Below are 25,728 nucleotides of genomic sequence, written 5' to 3' on the forward strand. Positions count from 1 at the left end.
AGTGCTACTCAAATAGGAATGTTATACTGGAAATTACCAACAGTCGATTGAAATTTAGATTTATTCTGAATCAAAATGAAAGATTAATCAAGTTTCCCATAAAAAGATCAATGCTTTGTTTTTCCAAAGTGCAAAAACAAATTAATAAATGAAACATTTCACAGCATTTCAATAAAGGTACATATTATTGCAATTTGTATTGGTAAATAGTGCAAATAACAGTATGATTTAAAATATCATAGCCCCCATATTTTTGAAATGGAATTTTTAATTTCAAACTGACAGCACTAGTATTTTTCAGAGACAGCACAGCAAACATCTTTGCACAGTATTTCTGACCACCTCTGCCCTTTGAGCAAAGCAGACCTTAAAGCTGACACTGAAAAAAGCAGCCACCTGCCAATTCTGGTCTCCATAGAGGGCCTGAGGAAAGACATCAATTTATGTTAAAGGTAATGTGGAATTCAAAGTCAGTGTTGGGACTATAAAACCATAAACAGTGAGCCTGTAGTATTTACACAGCTGTGAGTTCAGATCCAACTTTTTATAAAATTTATGTATTTCAAACAAAGAGAACACTGATGGGGCCTGGCTGTCATCCTGAGACAAGTATATCATCATCTAAAATCTCCTTCAGATTGAGACAAAGTGGATCCAAGTAAAAATACTGCATTTTAATGCTGTTAATAGAAGGAAAACACAAACTGCTTGATGACCAGGTATTCTCCTTCCTGTGAGCAAGCACACAAAAATATTTGGATCATATTGAGAAATTGCCATAGTTGTACAAGGTGAACCATGTCATTAGTTCTTCTGTCTCTTGCATACTACGCCTTTTACAGGTTTTGTGCAATGTGTTAAGACTGAATAATGGTGCTAACACAAGACAATGCAACATTTCTTTAGAGCAACGTGATTTCAGCCAGTTTAGCTTAAAAGGCACAAAGACTTTATAGCAGTGATGCAGATAACTGTGAAATATTGCTTCTGTTCACACGTAATGCATTGCTGCACGCAGAACTCTAACAGGTTCCAGGACCTGTAACAAGGAAGTTTTACGTGAGATGAGCACAGCAGCAGGAAACAATATACCTGTTGCAACAGCTTAATACAACAGGGCTTTGAAATATGGGGAAGCAAAGTAAGACAAGGTCTGCTTCTGTACTATATTTGAAAGAAGTTTCAAAGAGCAGCTCAACATTGTCCCTGTCCTGCCCTCACCAAAGGGGTGAAATTCTCAACCAAGCAGCCTGGCATTCAAGTGTTGTTTTGCCCTTCCTTCCCTGAAATTCTCTCTTTCCTGTTTTTGCTTTACACGGGACACAAAAGCAGAGCTCCTATTAGCATACTTTTATAAATTCAACCTCTTCTCTCCCAGCAAGTGCCAAAGCTTTCCTAATAGTTTTCCTTAGGTAAGAGTTCATCACCAAATTAAAATGAAGCAATATGACAAGTTAGAATATATTTGTTTAGCTTGATCACAAAAAACCACATACTGGTTTAGGCCAATTTTCTTTTTATTAATAATATAAGGTTCTGTAATCTCTTAACATTACAACTGAAGCTTTACAGTTAATCTCACACTAAAATGACAAACACTGTTTGGCTTTATTTGCAGAAAATTAAATTACAACCTTGATAAACATACATTTCCAAGATTGAGAAGCAATTTGTGTTTTCTGGATTTCAGTGCTAATGTATCCCTGCCCTTTGAAATTGGTTTCAGTTAATTAACATTGCTGTGGAAGAACTATTTGGCCTTGCCTCTTTCACAGCAAAAGGCAAAGATGACATCTCTAACTATTATACTGTAAGTCAAATCAAGACACATTTTTCTTTGACTGTAAGATTTAGATCCTGGATCAGCTTTTAACAGATTTGCTTCTTTCCCCTCCAAACTTTTATTAAGGTCTCTCTAATGTAAACAGATTTTACAGTCAAGCCACAGTCACTCTCTGCACCTTTCCTCCTTCAAAGGGAGCAGAAGCTGTGTAATTGGAAGTCATTACAAGATTAATTAAAACTGCTTGTAACTTACGTATGGCCAAAATAGTCAAGCAAATGCAAAAGTTGTGTTATGCATCAGCACTTCTAATCTGCATGGATCAAACTCCATCCCTAAACAGGCTGCAGCTACAGGAAGGGAAGTGTGTAGAAAGAAAGAGCATTCAGAAGGAAGAGGCGTGGAAGACTATAGTATTAGAGAAAGTAAGATTTTGTTTAAATGGTGAATGATCTCTATCTAGGTCTTCTGAACTTGCATTACTTTTTTTTTCTATTTGCATTAGCAATTTAAATGTGAAATTAAAGACAGTAATACATGTTTCAACTGCAGTTTCAACTAGGCTCTGACCCATTCGTAAGATAGTATTTAGGAAGACAGCAATATCTATTACATTTGTAGTTAATCTTTTCCTCAGAGCTATCCAGAGACAGTGCTTTGGGACCCTTGTTATTTCACCTTCCCATAGGGCAATTGACATACAGTAAAAATCTTTACTGCATTTTAAATCACTTCAGAAGTCAGTGGCTATTTAAAGGTTAGAGAGTATAAGGAGTTTTTACCTGTGTACTTTCAATACAAAAAAGGATGAGAAAAACCATAGTCAGAAAATTTAAAAATGGGAAGGATGTTGTGGAGCTGTGTTGTACTTTAGTCAAAATCTTAAGAGATCAGTATTACTAAGCTATGACTACTTGTTCTACTCTTTGTGCTGTCATTCTGCAAAAAAGCTTCACATGCTTTCCTTCAAAATTAATTCTTCATAGTTACACAAACTTTCATTGAGGCACATAAACACCCTCCATATTTACCAGCTCCTAGAAAGGCCTCCACTGGGGAGTGACACAAGTCATCAGCAAGACGCCAGCCGTGGCCACGGAGTCACCACTGTGCAGCTGAGGTGAGGAAGCCCCTGCACCACCATGTGCAGATTCACTTCACCAAGACACCTTTGTGTACTTAAGGAACACTTAACCACAGTGTGAAGGCTCAGTCTCCTAAAACGGACTACACCTACTGTTTTGGTTACTGCTGAAATATGAACTCTGGGGACAAGAAAAATTAATAGATTTATATACTGAAATGTTGTGAAATAAAGACCATTCAAAATAAATCCAGCTGCATTTAAAGTATCACATGAACATTCTTGTCTTACGACCTGCAGATCATAAAAACATTTTCTTTCATTACCTTGACAGCATGCAGTTTAGTCATGTTTTGAGTGTCCATGTTTTTCAATCATTTGAATTGTAGCATTGAAATTAATCTTAGAACAAGTTCAGAACTGTCTGATATGCAGTATTTTTTCAGGCATTTTATACTCTTTTTGGTATATTACCAAAACTGAGAGCTAATTAGAGAGTATTCTAAAATAGTTTAAAAACAAAAATGCAATTTATCTTTTTCTCCTCATTAGCGGCACTACCAATACAAAAGGTGTCCAAACTGACACTACAGAGCTGTGAAGCAGTTGCCTAGAGACAGTGTCCTCAAAGGATAGTCTGTATTTTTTTCTATCTTATGCATATACATTAATTATCAAAAAGTTGGATAATTTGCTTTAAGAAAGAACCCACCTTAAAAATGGATCATGAGTATTGACAAATACTTCGTTTATTTTACTGATTAAGATTCCAGTTTCAATGTAAAAATGCTTACTCTCACATGATACGGATCAAGAAAATATTTCATTTTCATAAAGTTCAATGGACAATTAAAATTGTGGCTACTGTGAAGTAAATAAATGATTCATAAAGGCCATAGGAAACTGTACAAAACAAATGGGAAATCTCACTTCCAGGATGACAGCAGGTTGTCCATTAAAGTGTTTTATTAAACTGTTGTGACTGTTTCAAAAGACAGTGCTGGGCAGTTTCATTTGAATAACCGAAAGAGAAATTTTGCATCTGTGCAAAACAAACACAATGGGAACAAAACCCATACACACTAGGACTGAAGTACAGATGAACACAAAATTTTGTTACAAACCTGTTTTCAACGTACAGTGAGAAACGTCCATTGTACAAAACTTAGTGACTGAACTACAATTAATTTAAGATTATCCCAGCAATGCAAATACAACTCAGAACAGTTCAATTGTGTAAGATTTTCCAGTAGTACTACAGGGAGAGACTACTGAATTTTTAGTAGTTTGACTTACACTGTCTCTTTTGATTAAAGCCTACATTTGTACTCTTAAGTATTTGCTGGTTACAACTCTGTTACATGCTTAATCCAGTACAGGGAGGTACTCCTTGGTGTTCTCTCATCTGTCTCTTTGCAGCTTTCCTTTAGCAAGAGGCTGGGCTGAGCAGCTGCTTCTGTAGAAAACACTGTTGTCAGTCTTTGTCCTCCTTGCGGGGGATGCTTTAAGTAAGAAACATCTGGCAGTATCCAGCACTGAAAATACTTTCAGCTGTGCTGCCTAGCTGAACTTGGAAACCCAAATTTGCATTTCCTGGTTTGTACTTTGTGCCCAGTAGGTTGGAACATTGTTAAGTAAAAGTCCATAAACATTAATAGTGATGTTTACACTTTATTGGGGGAAGAGGGAAGGGAGTAGCAAAAATCAATGTAAGTTACTAGTTTTTAAAGTTTAGTCTATGTTATATTTGATTACTGGGATATCAATACAATGAAAGTGGAGGAATTTCAACAGTAATTTTTAATTTTTAGTACATCATTTGTGCAGAGCTTTATAAAAGATTTTTGTTTCCAAAGATGTTATTGGGGTCCACATATTCTTTAACAGATCTCAGCATTCCCAGGCCAACATCAGAGATGCTCTCCTTCATCCAGCGCTTCCGCAATTTGCCTACTGGAAAAACAAAAACAAAGTGCTTCAATATATGGCAGGATTCTAGGAGCCAATCAATCTTGTGACCATGAATGAATAAACACTGTGTGATAAATGCTTTTATTCAAAATTGAGAAATGTTTTGCTTTATTTGATTTATTGAGCCCACCAGACTATCAAGCTCATTAAGCTCAGCATACTCCCAGAGGAGGACTGTGTTCCACACTGTCTACTTTCCTCAGAAACTATGAAATTTAGATGAAGCTTAGGCTGAAATCACATGTTCTATTAAGACAAGGAATCAGTAATAAGTTTTTAAAAGCCACAAACTAATTTTAAGTAGTCAACTGTAGAGGAGATTACTAAAAAGCAGAACCCTACGTTTCTTGATTACTTTAAAGTGAAAATGTAATTCAATAATCAAGCTTAAACCAGTATTGGTTTAAATAGCTAAAAATTTTTTTTCTACGAAGAAGGTTTAATATTTCATTTGAAAACTTCTATGCTGGTTGGTAATTGCTCAATAGCATTACACAAGAGCTTTGTTTCCCATGTAAAACTGGCTATTCACAACATATACCAAATACAAACAAAGCTGAAACAATCTTTTAAGAACTCATTTCACTAAATTCTCATAATAGTCCTGTTAAATGGCCAAGTGTTCACATGCTAATTAACCAAATCATCAACTCTGATTAAGAGATCATTCAAAACTGAGGACATTTTTTTCATTAAACACACTCTAGCATTTAACTTGTCAGCCTGAAACACAATCCATTTGTCAGTATGATAAGACATAGTAAAGGTTTGAGAGACAGAAGCTTTAAGAGTATCTGAAGCTAAATTCAAGCCATCTTTTGTGCCCTGTTTCAGGGTAACCATCAAACTGTCATCAGAATAATAAATTACAAGGACACCTCTGGAGAACAGAGTATATTTGTGTCTACCTTAAGGAATATGAGCCAGTCACAATGCCAACAGAAAAAGCAAATAATGTGAGACAGAATGAAATTTGCAGTTTGCTAGAAAACAACTATTAGCAGCATGTGTGTCAAGATCAAAGATCACAACTGAAGGACAAAATAATTTGTCATGTGGTAGGAACTGTGGCTGTACTTTGCAGCCCCAGCTCAAGAAAGAATCCCTGTTTGTGAATATACTATCGCTACAATGTGACTGTCTGAGCAAGCTGATGTGGTTGAATTTTATCTGTTAAAACTTCACTACTACTACTGAACACCTGAATCGTGGATGTGGCTTGACCATCCCTTCAAGTCACTCACACTGGCTCTTACACAAGCAGCTGAAGAACAGTCATTACTATTCTCAACTGTTATCTGTAATATAGTTTCAGTGAATGTGTTCTGTGGTTATGGATGTAATTGTCCTGAAAAGACTGCAAACAACTGCTCCAACAAGATGGAGCACATTAGAATCACAGCAGGATGCCCAACAGCTAGCATGCCTGCCTCTTTTACACCTCCAGTAATAATGCAATTCCACAAGGAACTGAACTACTGTCTGAGCAGCACCAAACAGTCGTTGCATATTTAATGAAGTCGCTCACCAAGTGCTGGAAAACAGAAGGTGCTTGGAGTGCATCATTAGTTCTGTCAAAGTGATAATTTACACATCTATCTTGTCAAATTTTCTATGGTTTATACTTTTGCAATAATAAATCTAACATACATCTGATTAGTGAACTGGAAAGAAAAAAAGCTGTACTACAGTTACCAGCAGTCCTTCACAAACATGCTCAACAAAAAGATTTTAACCCCTTGATAACAGCAAAGTTGATCCCCTGCTCCTACCGTTCATGTCAATAAAATATACATGGAGCTTTCAACTACTCAAGTTTTCACATTAGAGTTAAAAAGCCTTGAGGTAATCTCTCCGAATTCTAAGCTGATCCATCAGATAAAATGGAAAATAGACCAAGTGAAGAAAAGGCTCTGTGAAAATGAGAGCAGAACTTAGAAAAGTCATTTATATATTGCTGCACTTCAGGTTAGTGCTGTGCTATTTTCTGGTCCTTCTCCACAGGACAACCCAGTTGGCTTCAAGGACAAGAAGGGAAAAGGAGGAAGAAAATGCCATAATAGTAAAAGATGTTTCTGTGAACATAAAAGCAATCCCAAGTGACAAAGTTGCTTACCTCTACTCTTAGACTAGCTAAAGAACAGCTCTGCACTCAAGGAGGCCTTAACTCCCCTAACAAGAAGGTCTCAGTTAAGCCTGATCTTATCACAGACTACAGAAAACCAACTTCCCATTTCTAGCCTAGAGAAAGCAGACTTTTGAGTTTTAGCCCTACATGATGGCATTTACCTAGAACTGATGGGAGACTGCACAGAACCAGAACTGATACAAGCATCTAGCACTTACAGGCTTTTAGCACTGTATACTTTTCTCAATCAAAAAATGAGATCAGAACCCCCTCATTCTATATGCTACATCATAACATTATTAACAAATCAATTTGTAGTAGCTTAGCATAGCAAGTTACTACTTGTCCACTCAGCTATACACACCATCACATGCACAATCCTTGTGCCCCAACTGGAAACAAACACAGCCCTTCCTTCTTGCATCTTCTTCCTCTGAAGACACTTAATCTTGCACCTGAAGGGACAGTGTCAAAGAGGATGGAGCCAAGCTCTGCTTGGTGGTGCCAAGCAAAAGGACAAGAGGCAATGGGCACAGAAGTTCCATCTAACTATGAGGAAGAACTTCTTTACTCTGCAGGTGCCCAAGCACTGGAACAGACTGCCCACAGAGGGTGTGGAATGTCTCTCACTGGAGATATTCAAGAACCTTCTGGATGCAAGCCTGTGCAATGGTGCTCTAGGATGGCCCTGTCTGAGCAGGGAAACTGGACGAGATGACCCATTGTGGCCCCTTGCAATCCTACCCATTCTGTGATTCAGTGATCTTATTTATCCAAGATGAGGTACGAGAGAATTAATTTTCAAGTTTTACAGGTGTCAAGTGGCCTGTTCCTGAGGTGTGCTGAGCAGTCTAATAGTGCCTGAAAACATTCACTACTAGGAAGCCAGAAACCTCCAATCTGAACCCCAGCCTATTATACTGAGTACAAACCCCACAGCATGGCAGAGAGCCTACTTCACACAAGGTACTTCAGATCAGAAAGCCAAGGAGCTTGTTCAGTAGCTACTCCAAAGACAGTCCAACACCAACCTTAGTTTTAGGTTTTTATCCATCATTCTAGTCCACATATGAATGAGAAATATATAAACTAAGTAACTTTTCCCCAGCTTTGATACATGCTGCTCCATGCTGGTCTCATTGGAAAAGTTGTTCACTTTTCCATTGCCCTTTTTCACTTGCTCATCTTCAAAAATTCATCTGGATGGCTACAAAATGTCTGGCTGCTAAAAATGGAGTGAGCAAACAGCAGGCAGCCATTGGTTTTCTCACTTTTGGAATATGAAGCACCAGGGCAGACACGAACAGTCTTGTAAGGAAAGCTTTCATGTAGCTGATTGATTCCAGGAATTACTCGACACCCATGCAGAACAGATTTATAGAACCGTGTGGTCCCAGTGGAAGTAGGTTCTGCTGGCACTGCACATTGTACTTCCTCTGCTCCAGCCCTTTCAACTTGAGGAGTCAGTTACTGCAAAACAATAGCTTTGCGGAAGGAGCAGCAGTGACAGGTCCTACAGGTCCAGCTGTTGCATGCTCTTCCTGAAGCTACCTGTCCCTCCAGAAAGCAGCTCCCTGCCCTTATAAACTGCTTAAAAAGCTATTACTCTTCCAGGGAGAACTCTGCAATACTGAGCAAGGTCAGTGCAGTAATGTAAAAACATGGCAGCACTGGAGTTCATTGGACCGGTGTATGCCAAGTCTACTAAATAATTAACACTTACCGTCACCATAACACTTCGCATATTTTACTTGGTATCTTAAACAGCTTAAATATGTTCAAGTTCTGTGTTGATGAATCAGGAGGTCTGTTCCTTTTCTATTTTTTTTTTGAAAAGGCACTGAAGATGACTATTCTATTAACACTTTCAGCAGACCAAGGAGGAAAATACAATTGTGTTATTGTATTATTTCACATGAGATTACTCCATGTCTAACAAATATTACAGTTTCAACTCATTCTGATGAGTAGAGCAAACTCTAGTATACTTAACCTAAGAGTAGAAGATTTTTTTCCCCTGTGTAGAAGAGAAGAGAATGTGTTCAATCCCCCCTCATAAAAGAACTTTATAATATCAGATTTTGTAGTTTGTCTGGGTTAGTTACTACAGTTTATAGCTTAAGCCACAGCCTCTTAATGCCAAAGAGCTGCAATGTCAAACGTAATTGAATGCAGGTAAGGTGTAAGGTTTGTTTTTTCCTTTGTTTTGTTTTGGGGGTTTTGCTTGGGTTTTTAGTGTTGTGGGATTTTTTCTTATTTTTTGTTTTCCTATATAAACTGCCACTGATACTATAGCTAAGCCTGTGCAGCGTGGGCTACCTGGTTAACGTTTATTCCAGCCAGTTGTTTACAAAGTAGAAGAAAATTACTTCTATTATGTTAAGTGGCTAAATGGGGCTATTTTCCTCAACCCCACAATCTGATAATTGTTTCCTTAAGCCACCAGTTGTAGTTAAAACAGTCCCTCAAAGGGAAGCAATGCATCATTACTTTTTACACTGTTCTTTAGTTTTACATGGGTTCTTAGCTCAGTAATATGAAAGGGATTAGGCACAAACCCAACCTTCTCCCTTTCTGATGCTGTACCCCAAAGGGGTTATAGTGGTATTTATACACCAGTCATACCTACTGATATTTCCTCAGCACATGTTATTTCATGCATACAAAAAAAGGCGTTTTATGAAAAAGATTCAAGAATGAAAGGTGTGACACATCATACAGGTGTTTTTAGGGCTTGCCATAAATTATTAGAATAATTATTTATCTAAATTTAAACTTTTATCTACAAGAAATTGTCATTCCTAATGCTGCTTTTTAAATGCTAAGTTTGCAAACACTATCTATGGCTCTCTAGCAACCTTACTTACACGATTCTCAAATCTGAAGATACCCAGTGCCCAGAAAAGCAGAAGGACCAACACTGTGCTTGAAGATGTGCAATATCCCTTTCTGAGCACAGGACACAGTCAAGGCAGGGTGACAGCTGTAATGGGGGGGTCGGGGGAAAGGAAGATGCATCCACAGTAAAGTCCTCCTCAAGCTACTCTTCCTATAGTTCCAAGTACCATGATTTCAGTTTTCACGGTGGACTGCAGCTGTGTACCTACCTGCAGTCGGTACCTCCCCAGATGTAAAGCAATTTAGAGATTTACACAACCCGAACTGCCATATATGACCATTTCTTCACTCAAGGAGTATATGAAGATTGACTTAAGCAGGCTTTGTATTTCCTATAGCCTCAAGTCCCAGACTACATCTGTTTTCTTTGATACACAACCCCAGAGTTAAAATAGCTCCATTTATCACAGTGTGATTGTACGCAGACAAATCAGCCTGTCTGTTTCCAGATAGTGAAAACAACTGTTATTAATCACAATTACAAGACAAACACCAAAGGAAATTGCACCAGGATTTTCTTTTACACCACACAATAGACCAGGCAGTACTAAGAGTGACAAGGCCTGAAGGTCAGTAAATAAAACTGACAATATTAGGCTAATTTTCAGCAGCACATCTACTAAGAACTGGATAAAATTCATCTTGAATATTGAACACAATGCCAGACAAAACCACTCAAAGTGGAAAATATGTATCAGTATCAGAGGCAGTCATGCAAACAACAGGAGTATACAAACAGAAACCCCATTTCCATAGCTGTGGAGTCACAAAGTTCAAGTGTGCAAGGGTTTGAAATGCTATAGAATAGGTTTTTTTCTTGTTCGACACATGCTGTAAGCAAGGTTTTTATATGCTGAGGGCAAATACATCCAAATGTGTGACAAGCTCCAGCTGCATGCAAGTTAATGGATGAAATGCTAGTCACAGTAAAATAGAGCTGCCACAGCAGGGAAAGCAGGAGAGTACATCATGGGGCTAATTCCACATCTAGTGTGTGAGAATTGACAGGTCCACTACACCACCATATTAAAGATTTAATCAGAGGACCATAAGAGCATATCAAACAAAAAATACTGAAACCTTTTCACTCATATTATTACCTACACATCCTTCAATATCCTGATATTGCTAAAGCCAGGTCCATTTCAGTTTCCATCACAAAGCAGGATGCCTGAAAACAGCCCTAGCTAAAATTTTCAAGTCTAGGAAGTCACTGACTGTTTCAAAGTACAACTTCTGCCCTTAGTTTTTTTCCCCACATAGAACTTTTAGAATGACAAAGTTTTTCTCTAGTTTTAAACCATTACCCTTCTTCTTTGCTCTTATATCTGTGACCAGGCAATGTCCCACGAGAGCAGAGAAAAGAAATGCATTAAGATAACCACTTTCAAGAAGATAGCTGCACAAATCATACTGACTTCACAAGTCTTCCTGACATCCAAGGTTACAGCATTACATAGGGCACATGCAATCAAATTAGGCTATCCATGTAGGTGGGAAAAGCATATGTAAAGCATCAGGTATAGGAAGTATCATTTATACATTACATTGGTTCTTAATATTAAAGCAGAAAATACCTTGCGAAGATGCTAGTAATACAGGGCAAGTAATTCCCAAACTCCAAGAGAGGAAACTAGATAACTAGAACTTATCAGACAGCAGACCAGTAATGTCAACACTTACTTAACATCAATTATGCAACAAATGGTAGATTGCAACACAGTCCAGTTTAAAGTCACTGGCTCTTTCATTCAGACACTTTGCCTAAGTGCTCAAGAATTTGGGCTAACAGCATTCACAAAGACACAAGGGCCACAAAACTGTCTTAAAACTCTGAAACTCCCATTTGAAGTCTTTGTAGCTGAATATTTATCTGCACAAGGATCAGCAGAAGTTGTTTAAGACAAACTGAACAAACTGGAAAAAGAGTGAGAAATTTCTCGATAAAATGCCAGGAGATCTCCTTTCCCCTCGACCGCCCCCAGGAATTTCTGTTAATGCCGCAAAATACTTTTCAGAGTTCTACTACAAATTATTTTATGTACTCATGAATATTTAGCAGTATCAAAGAGACTAATATTAGACTGAGAATATTACCTCCATGGTGATGTGAAAGACTTCCTCCATTGGCAAGTATTTCTTCTCTAGCAGCCCTCTAAATTTGAAAGATATGTATTTATTCAACAGAAAATGCACAAGAGTTTTAGATTTCATTAAATGCTTGCTATTGCACTCATACACACAGGTGTATGAAAAGTTTCTAAAGTAATTAGGGTACACTATATAGGTAAACATTATAGTTCAAGTCTGCAGATAAAGGTAAGTAAGAGTCTTCTAAATAAACATTATGAAAGCCAAGACATTTCAAATGGCATCTCTTGTAATGAATTTATTACTCAACAATAGAATATTCTGGATCACTTTCCCTTTGCCAAAACTTAAATAGTCCAGCGGCTGGGGTTCTCATCTGGAAGATGATTAAGTCTCAATAAAGAAGTGTGAAAACAGGGTCGTCAGAGTGATTCAAGACCATTATTCAGATCAGAGTTCAACCAAGATCTCCAAGATCCTGGCTGAGGCAGTGAGGTACTTTACAAATGACAATCCTTTCACGAGTGTAGTTTGTGGCAGAAAACAAAATTTACTTTTTTATGTTAATGTTCAAGTTGTAGAATCTTATTTGCCATTCACCTCTCAATAGTTAGAGAGCTTAAAAGGTGTAACAATGAAAGTTTTCTAAGCCCAAGCACTACATGTTTTTTTTCAAAAGAGTGTACTTTTTTAGGAATAACATATATAACTGTACCCATGCAGTTAAGAGATTTCTTTCAGTCTGCCATAGAGTACATATACTTGGTCAGCAAATTCTCTTTGTTAGGTCAAATTTAGTCACTACAATGGAAGATGTGCATCCAGGTCATCACATTAACTCCAGTAAAAGTAATATCTAGGTATTAGTACAGTTTCATTAAATAAACACTCAAGTATTACATTCTTCAGTGCCCTACATGCAACAGGCATGGAAGCCTTTGAACTTGTAGGTAAAACTTTGCATCTGCTTGCTAAACTCAAGAGAAATTTCTAAAGAATAAGCATGAGAAGAATGATATCCTAGTTATAAATACTATTTCTCCACAGTCCTGTTAGCAATTTACTGGTGCTGAAGTTTGAGCATAGGAACCAGAAAGTAGGACAAAAGGCAGTTTGGCCATAGTCTTTCTAAGAATTATGTCTTCAAGGTAACAAGGATATTAGTTTCCCCTAACTAGGCAAGTACAGTGTTTCATCAACCAAAGTGTTAAAGCAGAATTATTGCAGAGGTTCTTTGCCAATGCTGAAGCAGCTTGCAACTGGCCTAACAGACTGGACTTAGACCAGTGCTTATCTGGGCCTAACAGAAATAGCATGAGACACTCCCATTCCTTATTCTCTACATGCAGCACTACTAATAAGGGATGATCTTGATAGTTTTACCATGCATCTTACAGACTATTAAGCAGAAGAAGTAGCTTTGTAAATAACAGAACTGAGGAAGACTAGTTTCCCATGGATTTGGGGCTTAAGGTTTGAAGTTTCTGCCATCCAAGAAACTCCAGGTCAAGCTCTCCTATATTTCAGTCAGAACTGTTGATTTACTGATATCTAAAACAGTCACCTGGTAGTCTTTTCTCTACTTGATGAACTATTAACATGTACCTCTTATTACCAGTAATGATCAAAGCTTTACGGACAGACTTGTGAGATCTTTCCTGCAAAACTCAGTAAGCTTGGCCAACAGGTTCAGAATATAATACAAGTCATCAGCTTTTCCCCCTTTATCTATTGTTGCATTTTGTATACATTACCTCAATTTGTTCATAGACATGAATAGGATCACTAATTCCTCTGTAGTTAAAGGCAAAGTAGAAGTAGACACATGCACCTGCATCATAAGTCTGTGTCACCCTGTTGAAGAGAACTGCATTACAAACAAAGCTTTATGACATTAAGCCAACCACTGTGACATTATAAAATTCATAAGATTATTTCTCTTATTCAAAGGGATAGCATCTTATTAAAATTTTTTTTTATCCTTTTTGCTCATAATCCATGAGCAACTCAATGCTATGACTTTGAATGTTGAAGCTCTTAAGTCATTACACTTGACTCTTGTCCATATAAGCAAGAGTTTAAAGCCTAAGCAATTGCTACCAATCCCTTGAATTCCCCACTCTTACATGTAATCCATTTGCAGGTTCAAGAGGAAGGTCATGGCCACTAGTATTTGTAATATCATCACTAGATCTCTTACTAAACAAGGATTCAAGAAAAAATATTTAGATTGTTGCACAGCTTACCTACAGGTGGAAAGAGGAGCAAACTGAACACCCTTTTCTTTGCATTCTCTTACTATCCTTTCCTTTACATTTCTGCAAAGGTCCAAAACCCTGTAATGGGAAACTCGTTAAAATATAAAATTTTAGTATGTGATTTTATACAACTTCTAAAAAAAAAAACTTCAGCAACCTTTTTTAAAAGCATAATCTAATACAATGTAAGAGGACCTTCTAAATCAGTGTTAACTAGCTTAGACTTTGTTCTAAGAATAGTAATCATCAAGACTACACTGCTTTTTCTGCACTTCTCCTGACAGCAAGTTTACTCAGAAACAGAGAACCTAAAAGCTCTTTTTCATAAGGAAAAGGTGTCAAAAGTGCTCAAAAAAAAAAAAAAAAGGAGATTACCTACTTCTGAATGTCTTTACTTTCTTAGCAAAACAGCCTCAAAGTTTTGGCAGAGTAGTTAACAAACACAGGAGAAAGCTGGAGAACTCAAAGGTCTGGCAAACTCCGCTAACCTCATACCTTTGTTTTGCTGCAAGACCAAAACTGGAGATCCTTCAGCTGTGCACTACTGTGCCAGCTTGAAATGCTTTAATTCTAATATGGCAAAGAGCTGTTAGACCTTTACATAAGCCATACTTGTTCTGCTTTTTATTAAAAGTCTTCTAGGACAAACAAACTGCTAAAGCAACCAAAAGAAATCACTGTTTTTCAAATTACCATTTCTTCAGTTATACATTCTCCCACAAAGGTCTGCAGTGCTATAATTCAGATTAAGATGTTTTACACAGATTTAAAACTACATTAAAGATTCACAGAACACAAGAGAATTTAAGCATTTAGTGAATAAGAAAGACAACTAAATATTTTATTCAAGTATCTGCTACCCATCAAGAACAAGTTAATCAGTTTATGGAAAGTTACATGGTTCTTACAAGTCAAAGCAGAAAAAGGTTTTCAAAGCATTTGCTTTGGTGACAACAATTTTAAGTACTTTCTTAAGTTCTTAAGTAAAAATTCAGTGTCTTCTGAAATGAGGGAGAGGCAAAACAAATTGGTGACTAAGCAGTTAGCATGCTTCAAAATCTATAAAGCTAAAGTAAAATAAGGAGCACTTTTGCTTTTAAATTGTCCTCAGATTTCTTCTACGCAGTTAGGATACTTTGCCAATTTCAAATGGGCTGGAATTTACCATTGCCACTAAATTTAATAGCAAGAGCATAGGCTTGCCAGCTTAAGTCATCATACTTTGCATTGAATACTGTAAAGCTTTGATTCAAATCACCTTAGATCCTACTTAAGAGATTTCTGGCTTACCAAATGGACAGGAGCATCCAAAATGATTCTGTATATTAAACTCTCTTGCGGTCAAATGTTTCTCAACCATAGCTAACAGATAGAACAATTTTAGGAAAAAGATCTCAATCTTGGGCAAAAGTTACCTTTTCAGTTTTCATTTCCCTACGTTACTGGAAAAAGAAAAAAGTAATTTAAATATACTTAATTTTTTTCATCTTCACTACAGACTCATCCATTTGAAATACACTGCTGATCCCACACACGTGGCTGCTCATCACCCACTGCAGTTATTGTCACCAATGTCCTGCTTCCTAAACAGGGTAATTTCAAGTCCTAAATTTGTTACAGTAAGCTAACCTAAGAAGAAATGTTACTGAATACTTGTTACATTGCATTTACAAAATCCTGGTATGTAATTTATCAGCAACCTTAGCAAGAACACACAGCTGCAAGACTTGAGGTATGTCAGGGTGCATCCAATACACACAAGGCCTAAATTAAGCATCCTCATGAGCAAACACGAGTTAGGAATAATTTGAATGAAATCAAGTTTTAAGAAATTCTTAAGAGTAATCACAGTTTACCTATCCCAAGGAACAGACGTCTCAAATGATTCTCCTATTACATAGTAATCCAGGCCCAGGTCCTAATAAAACGAATAAGGAAATTATTAGTAACATTCAGCATCAGCATCTGGGATTCCAGTGTATGCTATACAGCTAACAGTTGAACAACGTTTTAGTTTGCAGGAGAAAAACAGATATTCTAATTTAGCAAAACCATCATATGTCCCAGTGACATAAGTTTATTATTATGGAAATAGGGAAGCTCTTAAAAGACAAAGATGACAAACATTTTGATGTCATGGCTACAGTGAGACAACTTGTCAGACTGTCAGTATATCTACACTAATCAAATATTTGTATCACTATAATATCAAACCAAGTGCTTCACTGTGCTAATCAGTATAACACCTAGTAGAAATATTTTTTTTTTTGGAATGTAGTTGCTATCTAGATAGAAAAAAGACAAACATCTGCCCATCTTACACATAGCCTGATGAAATAAAGGGAGATTCAGTGATTTGTCCCCAACAAATCAAGCACTCAGGATGTGCATATTGTTCTGAAAAATAAAATCTCAAACAGTAAGACTAAAATTCATAAGAACAGCTGCAGCAGTTTCGACTAAAAGTCTGTTGTCTTGGAATTCGGATTTAAAGCACAGTCATAAGCAGATCTCCAAAGAAGACTAAAAAGACAAGTGAACACATGAGCTTTTCAAGTACACTCCAAGCCCCTGATTTCATTCAACCTGTGGATTCTTCAATCTAATTCTCCCTACCCTTTATAAGAAGCTATTTTCTTAACAAGAATATAAATAATGTCTATATGGTGTTTTGCAGATGAAATTCCATGAATAATCACTGCTCAGAAATGGAAGAGATACAAGCCCTGGGAGAAGTCTGAGATATCATCCAAGGAAGGCTGCACTCAGATTTCAGAGAAAGCATCTTCAAAGAAACATCTCCTATGTTTTGTTACATTAATTAACAGAAGTTTCAGCAGACAGACAAAAGCTGACCTACCCGAAGGTAAGCGATGACAAATGTCAGCATGTATCCTCTCTGTCCATTATCTTCTCCTGCTGCCAAGCCACTGCAATTTACAAGAATTTAATTAATTTTCCACCCAATTAGTCACCAGTTTACAAAAATATTTATAAAATAACTTTGATTATTAAAAGTATGTGCAAGTTTAGCTGCCTAAGCTGTATTAAAATAGAGCTTGTTAATAGTAAGATCTCTTCAATAGAAATCGGAAGTTACTTCAGACCAGACCTTTATTCACTTCTCTTTTCAGTCCATAACCGGGAGATCAACTTAAAATATTTGATGTGATCTTAAAATAACAGCCTTCAAAACTCATAAAAGAGTGGAGAAACACAAGTAGACACAGTACATCCCGGATATTAATTTACAGGAACATGGGTAACTACATTTCTAAGCATGTTGAATTTGTGTACTTGTATGCTCACAGGTCATGAGACCCCAAGACTTAAGATCGCCAAAGCGTAAGAGATCTGAATGAATTAAAAAAAGACACAAAAGACATAGCACTAAAGAAAAAGGAAGCCTTGCTTTCACTAGTCTATCAAGGATCATGATGAAAGCATTTGTTTTAACTATTGGTTTCTAAGAACAAGAAAGTGCTATGCATCTGGAATCGGTCTTCCTACAAGCACCCATAAATCTGAGAGAGGGGGGTGTGGGGGTGCATGTGAAATCAGACACCCTGAAGAAGCATAGAATTAAAGTATTTTATACTATAAAGCCATTAAATGGTTTAGCATTTTAAACCAGGTTACACTGTTAAACACTTCACTAATAGCCTTAATAAAACAGCACAGACAGCACCATCTTCTAGTGGATCTAACAGTGAAGTTTCCCCCCTTATCAATACATCATCATCTTGAAATACCAAAATACAAAACGATTCACAGTTCAAGTAATAGAATGAAAGCACAACAAAAGCACAAATTTCAGAAACTATAACCTTGAAATGGATAAAACTTATATGTATATTTGAATAGCTGAGACTAATATTAGCAATAACAGTACATTCTTGACAAATCACAGTTTTAATGATGGTTTTCATCAATCACACTTAATCAAAGCAGAAGGAAAGAAACTGCCTGATCATTACTCAGCCTGCCACTTCAATGAGTGTTTTCTGTCCCTTTGTGGGACAGAAAATCACTGCACTCTTTAAACCAAAGAAGTTTCTTGTATTTGTAAACTCACATGAACTCTGCAAAAATTTAATACCACCTTTATGATTTTGTCTCCCTTTCTGTAGTTAAAATATAGTCTAGTACTGCAAAACAAGCTGCTTCCATGCCTGTAAGCAATTAAAAGGGCTACTTTCCACTTTAATAACATCCATTCTGTATTTACTAAAATAGTCTTCTGCAATACACAGTCAGCTGAAGTTTTTCAGTAAAGTTACCTAAGAGTTAGTACAAGCCATGTGTATCAAATGGAATATTCAGTAGCTAATTGATTGCTGACACTTCAAACTAGTAAATTGAGAACATATCCGTACAGTAACCACTACAAAAATATGGTAGGCCAATTTTTCCCTGGACAGTTCATTCTCAGCTTCACATTGAAAATGTTCTTTGAAAAGCATACCCAAACTTGGTGGCAATATCATAGACTTGCTTTTCATGCTGAAGAACCTTCTCTCTGTCACCCTCAAAGAGCAAGGTAGCTACACACAGTATGTTGGGATCAAATCCTTTAAACTGCAAAGAGAGACAAACTTTCCATTAGTCACAGTCTATGTGGTAGAACACAAGGAACAAGTTTTTACTTTTCAAACACATGGCACGTGCCCTGGTCAGTAAGTGTTGCTGCAATTAAGAGGAATGCTTGGCAAAAAAAAAATCTTTCAGAAATTTACTCCCCGAACACTTAAGTTTTTCCTTGACAGGACAGGTCAACTGAAATAACAGAAATTATCTGTCACCTCTTTCTTCCTGTTAAAAAGCAGGATAGACATAACAGCTGTCTACCTATGCTGTAGAAAAAAACAGGTCTTAAATGCTTTGAGCAATAGAGACATTTATCTTCTATCAACTATTCCTATCAACTGTAAAAGCAGGAAGAAGATTATGACCACCATGAATGTGGAGGGAAGGAAAAACTTCTGGGCTATCTCTAAACCAAATATGTATTCCCTAACAAAAGAAGTCCCAAGACATATGTTGTTTACCACTTCAATAGTCCAAGAAAAAGCAGCAGAATCAACACTATTCACTGCCTTCCAAAAGTAAGCCCACTTGTGGAAGATAATGAAATTTTCTACATTTGAATACCCATACTTGCAGGAACCCTCCAGTTAGCTAATTTGGAGGAAAAAATCAATAATAAGACAAAATATTTAATACAAAAAATTATGTGCCGAGGTGACATCATTTTAGCACCAAATAATTGTAGGTTAAAAAGGAATGAATTTCAGAAAGACAAAAAACCAATTTATATGGGCAAATCAGCCAAATATCTTGAGGATCTTGCAAAATTCTAGCTCACTGTAATAACAAGGTAGATCATGCCTTGACAAAATCTAGGAAGATAAAAACATAGTATAGTGTTGGCCTTGCTCCATCACTATTAACTGATGATCACTGGTCTGCAAGCTGGGTAAACTGGTTCCAGTCTTCCCCTGCCACCAAGTTACTGTTAGACAAGGCACAATAATCTCTTGTACAGGTATGACCAGTGACAATAGCTCTCTTGGATTAACTCCTCAAACACAATCTCATTTGAATTAAACCACCTTTAGAACCTCAAGTTCTCACACTGCAGTATCAGTTACACCCAAACTCAGCTGCACTAGAAGCAGTTTACCAAAAAATCTTGAATTTTATGAATAGCACACAAAATTCAAACCAATGTTAAAAACCCCAAAATTACCTTTGTGATGTAGAATTTTTTCAGTCCATCCAAAAATGATGTAAAAATGGAAGCAACTTGTGGTTTAAGAGCATGACCTTTGGCAAAAAGCAGAAAAAGGCACATTAAGGCAAACAGTGCTTTTAAGATTCTTACTTCAAGGGGCAAATAAAAAATGGCTTGGTAGTCAAAATTACTAGAATTGCTTGGAGCACTTTGATTATCAAAATTAAAGAGAATTCTCTCTACTCATTTAGAACATTATTTAGGAAAAGGTTTCATTAATTTTTTGAAGACATATGTACAACTGTGCACAAATATTTGACACTTTAATTAAGGCTGCCTTAGTTTAGATTTCACAAGCCTATGGCACGTGGAAAATTTTTAAGAGAGCACTTCATTAGTTTTTATACCTCAAAACTAAGCAAAAATCAGTGACTTTTTTTAAAGTTATACCAAAACCACTGAAACAAACAGCTAAAAATGGTGCAAGGTAGGAGTTAAGCAATTTTTTCCTTAACAGTTACACCACTTGTGTGAAGCTTTCTACATAAAGCTAGTAATTGCTTCCTTAATGACAAACGGGGAACTAAAATTACCAGGATATATAAATGGTGTCTTGGAGCCTGTTAAATTAACATCTCTGCCTCAGGACTGGGTTTAATTGAGATGAAAGTCTTTTACTGTTTGTTCCATTGTTTTCAGTCACAAACAACTTCTGAACTCTCATTACTGCTTCACTTTAGCAGCCTGGCATCTGGCCTACATGCTGTGAGCCCAATTCATAAAAAGTTATGCACCATTTACATACTTCCTTCTAAAATACTTCACAAAGCATTTCCTCCTGAATAACACATGAGCTTCAACAACTGACTACTCTTCCTTCCTCTTCAGCAAAGGGGGACTCTCTCTGCAGATACAAACCCCAAGGAGTACACCTACAAGCACACTTCAGTAAGCACACAGAAATCATGAAAGGACATGAATTTATTAAACCACAATCTAAAAATTTACTTCATAATGACTACAAGAAAAATCGATATTGACACACCTGAAACTATGTTTACAGGTTGTAATTGGTCAAATTGTGCTTCCCAAATAAAAAAGAAAGAAAAAGAAATGCATCTGCCTTCTGTTGCACATGTCTGAGCAGAACAGTGTAACACAAAAGAGTGAGCAAAGCAAGCAGCAAGGCTTGCTGGGCATCTCAGGTCTTACAAATGACAATTTCCTTGGTTTGAAAAATGAAGTCCAGCTTTCTCAACACCATTATATTAATGCCATTTGAAGTTGAGATTCATCACTGAGGCTTCTGTGCAAAAGAACTTTCAGAAATTCTGACTTGTTGAAGTGCTATTAAAATAGAGATTTTCAAGGTCAGTCACACTTCCCATTTTCATCTTCTGGGTACCAAAATAGCATGGTCTCAGCAAGTTCTGCAAGCTATTAGCTTTTGGGTTGAGGAACTTTAGGGTCTCCATGAGAGCGTCTTGATCCAGAACATATCTTCTGCCAAATTTCCTAGAGTTTAAAATAACAGCTTTCCCTAAGAATTGCTGAGAAATGATTGTTCTGCATGTTTGACATTGTCCTATTTAGGTGTTTGAACTAGCTGAAATTTTACAAAATCTTTTGTCTTCAGGAATCTTCTGGTACCTTCACTGACCTTCAATACCTAAAGCCTCACAGCTTAGATGTATTTGCACACAGTTACAGCATTTACAACATCTGATCTTTTCTTGAAAACAGACAGATCACTTTGCAAAAATATCATTGCCTCTCTACCACCCAATCAAACATCATCACATCAGAATATTTTCAAAAAATCTACTACTTCTAAGGAATCTGTTGAGATGCTTTCATGAAATTTAAAGGAATCAACCCACTTACCTTGAAAATAAGGTGCTGGCATTCTGATTTTTTTTTTCCTATCCAATTTCTCATTAATACTCTTGGGAAGAGAATGTTTCAAGTACTATATTTTAAAACTAGATCTCTGCTCCTTTACAGCAAAATAGAGGAAGTGACTTCAGAATTTCAATTTCACCAATAGACTAAATGTCAAGAAAGGAAACATAGCAGAAAACTCATCTCATGTATTTATACGCAGAGCATGGCTCTATCCTGACTCAAGTAGTTGATACTGCTTCCTCAAAGACAGGCTTCTGTTTCTGAAACCACATATTATGGCACTATCCGGAGTTTGAACTCTAGGTTCACTGCTCTCTGTCTAGATTTGAGCAAAAGAATTACTACCCAGAACAGACTCAGGCTACTAAAAACCCCTTGGAAACAAGTGATACTCCACGATGAGCTACATACTTACCAAACTGAAACTGTGCATTGTCAACAAGGCGAATTGAAGCAGGAGCACATCTCTTGGAGGCGAAGTTAGGGGAATAAAAGGGGGGAAGAATAAAAAGATTATGTACATAGTTGGTTTTAAAATTCATTACAATCAAATTTGCATTTTAAAATAGCATAAAAGAAAGCACACTTTGATACCAGAGACCTCTGGCCATAGTGTGTTATATAAGGGGGTTTTCATTGAAAGCTTGTTTTCACTTGTATAGCAACATCTACTAAGTATGTCTAGATATAAGGCATTGAGAATTTTCAGTTTAACATCAAGCCAACACAGTAATAGTCCAAAAACTTTGATCTTCAAATTTTGAGTGTTTTTCTAAAACGGCACATGCACTAAAGATAGTACACTTTTTTAATACATCAAGCTTATGTTTCTGTGTAATCAGAGATACACACAATAAAAATCCACTGGAAAAGTTTAATTGTTGAGGGTCACTCTGGCATGCAGCTGAGCACAACACAGCTGCTCACTCAGCCCCCTTCCCAGTGGGATGGGGAAGAAACATCAGGAGGACAAAAGTAGAAAAACACATGGGTTGAGATGAAAACATCTTGGTAAACAAAATGAGAAAAAAACCCACAAAAGCATGATGCAAAAAGCAACCAATTACCATCAGCTGACCAACATCCAGCCAGTCTTCAAGCAATGGCAATCCCCAGGAAACTCCCCCCTCTAGTTTTATTTATGATCATGACATTATATGCTATCTGCCTTTGGTCAGTTTGGGTCAGTTGTCCCAACTGTGTACCCTCCCAGCCTCTTATCTGCTCCCAACATACTTGGTGGGAAGAGAGGGAGAAACAGAAAAAGCCTTGACATTGTGTACACATTGTTTAGCAATAACTAAAACACTGGTGTGTTAACACTGTTTTGGTTACAAGTACAGAATCACATGCTGCTATGAAGAAAGTTCACTCCATCCTGGCTAGACCCAGTACACTCATGCTCTGCCATCAGACTGCAATTAAAATCTGTACTTGGGTCTAGATTCTGCACTGTACAGAAATCTCAAAAACTGTAAGAACAGCTGCCTTCAGTTAGGTAAGTTTCTGGTCATGCATATGCCTACATCATATAACCTCTGATGGTCATGTCCAGTTATACTGAAATGTATGGCCAGAGGCATATGACAAAGTCTGAATTTTAGGCTAGTCATCATCTAATCACATGGATATGGAAGTACTCCTCTTCCACATCATTTGACATGTTCACCCTTCACAGTATCATTAACATGTATTTGGTCACACAAGAGGAAGAAAGAACATGAAGAACTAAGAGAGCTTGACAGGCAGGTCAACAGAAGAGACTGTGGGAGTGGTTTTAAATGAGACCAACCCACCCACAACCTGCAGGTTGATTATTCTTACATTTAAGTGGACTGATACATAAAAGAAGGAGCTTTTCTGAAAGCAATCATTGTAATTACTATTGAGATTGATGTGAGGGGCAACAGAAGAGAAGAATAATAAGTAGTTCAGGCTCAAGTAAGCAGTGAAACAGCAGCAGCAGCAACAGAAGCTTAGAAATGGAGCAACATTAAGTGGCAAATAGTGCCTCTTTTTTCCCTCTCTAACTAAGCCCATGGACAGGAAAAAGACACGAGTTCCTTAATTGATTTTAAACGTTGATCAGCCAAATGATTAAGCATTCCCAAAAAGTCTGCTTTGGTACCTTTAACAAGAAGGACAAGCACCAGCAGTAGAAGCACAACAGAAAAACTGGCAAGTGCTGCTGACTAGCATATACATGTCATTCACATACCAGTTAGAACATCTGGCTTGGAACATTAAGCCATTAATTTAGACCAATCACTGGAAAAAATGTGAAGCCGTGTTTAGTTTGGCATTAATTAAAACATTTCTGAAATTATTTTCGCAATTCAGGGTACATTCTACTGTTCATATACACAATTTGGTATGTTTTGCACAGAGCAAAGCAAAGTTAGTCAGTGGAGAAAGAGGCTAACCAGAGTAAGATTTGTTTGGAAGCACAGCCTTGAGGAAAACTATTATAGAACTTGGATACCTATGTACTTCTCTGCCTGAAACCATCTGACTGCACTATTCGCTAAATACTACAGTGTAAGCACAATTCCACCTGGAAATATCCATCTCACCTGTCCATGTCACTGTGCTCCAGGCACTGATTTCTAAATACAGGCCATATCCTTCCACTGCATTCCTTTTGTTCCTTTACCACTTCAAAGCCATAAATTCAACTGCCTTTTATATGTATGCTTCAACTCAATTTCTGTCAACACTGGTCCCTTTTACACAGTCCTAATTAATCTGAGGGTAAAGTTCTCAGCTTAAGGAGATACAAAGTTGAATTTTTCAGGCTGCAATATGAAAACAACTCCCACTGAAGCAAGCCATTAAAAGGCTTGTCCATGTTTTGGCTCAGAATACCAAGAAAAGTCATAATGTGCTCAGTCCTCAACTGCGTAATTTCCAAAATCCTCATGGCCCATATCCTGTATTTCATGGACCATGCATGCTTATGAGATTCCTACTCAAATTCCTGGTTATCAACTGCCAGAAATACTGAACTATCAATACACCCTCCTACTGCTAGAATCCGTGTCTCTGAGTGAAGGCAACATCCAGCTTTTCTTTACCTGCTTTGCCACCTCCCTCAAGCAGGCCACCCCTCGCTCAAAGTTGGGGAAGACCACAGAGCCATACTTCTGGTATTCAGGGACCGGGCGAATCTTTATCGTAACTTCAGTAACCACTCCAAGAGTTCCTTCAGGAGAAAAGAAGAATTGAGCAAAATGTTTCAAGATAACTTCTTGCAAGATACCCAACTTAACATCTATCAGAATGTTGTAAGTTAACATAAATCAGAAATCCCAAAAATTCAGTTTGCAGTAGCAGGTGATTTACTCCTCACTTTTTACATGGAGAATTTTTACAAAATATTCTCTAAATCATGATCTTTGTTACTAGACTTGTAGGCTGACTCCACAGGTCCATTTAAAGCACGGTTAAAAGCTGCAACTTCACAGTCCTAATTAAGGTCTCAATGTATTATCCTAACGCAGGAAATTCATGCCTGCACAATGCCACCCATCAATACACTGGAAGCCACAGCATTAAAGATGCTCAAATAACCAAGCCATTACAGAAGCTGAATTAAGATGCAGTATGAGAAATTACTCTGTTTATACCTTCAGATCCCATAATGAAGTGATGGATATCAGGTCCCGTTGACATGCGAGGTACTTGACAGTTTTTTTCTACTATTCCTCTAGGAGTTACCATTTTTATATGAATCACCTGTTTAAACAAAGTGCAATGACTATAAATACTAGCATTAAGCACAGATTTTTACTATATTTATTTTCTACAAAACACATGAAGTTTGATACAGTTTGGCTTTATAGATTTTAGACATTCTGTAGGCAATCCCATGAATCC

The 25,728-nt window shown here is 37.1% G+C and overlaps 1 protein-coding gene across 1 annotated transcript in view; it reads right to left on the bottom strand.

Annotated features, from left to right (window-relative positions):
• Positions 1-1,499: 1,499 nt before the first annotated feature.
• AGPS (alkylglycerone phosphate synthase) overlaps positions 1,500-25,728 on the bottom strand; it is a 53,249-nt gene continuing 29,020 nt past the window's right edge. The window contains exons 10-20 of the mRNA XM_048309109.1: positions 25,479-25,587; positions 24,927-25,054; positions 22,268-22,319; positions 19,963-20,039; positions 18,679-18,791; positions 17,074-17,143; positions 16,070-16,131; positions 14,202-14,291; positions 13,710-13,809; positions 11,962-12,019; positions 1,500-4,820 (exon numbers count right to left, since the gene is read on the bottom strand). Of these exons, the coding sequence (XP_048165066.1) occupies positions 4,699-4,820; positions 11,962-12,019; positions 13,710-13,809; positions 14,202-14,291; positions 16,070-16,131; positions 17,074-17,143; positions 18,679-18,791; positions 19,963-20,039; positions 22,268-22,319; positions 24,927-25,054; positions 25,479-25,587 (981 nt within the window). The 3' untranslated portion in view covers positions 1,500-4,698. The remainder of the gene's footprint in view (positions 4,821-11,961; positions 12,020-13,709; positions 13,810-14,201; positions 14,292-16,069; positions 16,132-17,073; positions 17,144-18,678; positions 18,792-19,962; positions 20,040-22,267; positions 22,320-24,926; positions 25,055-25,478; positions 25,588-25,728) is intronic.

The sequence above is a fragment of the Corvus hawaiiensis genome, chromosome 7, assembly GCF_020740725.1.
Source record: "Corvus hawaiiensis isolate bCorHaw1 chromosome 7, bCorHaw1.pri.cur, whole genome shotgun sequence".
Classification (NCBI taxonomy): Eukaryota; Metazoa; Chordata; class Aves; order Passeriformes; family Corvidae; genus Corvus; species Corvus hawaiiensis.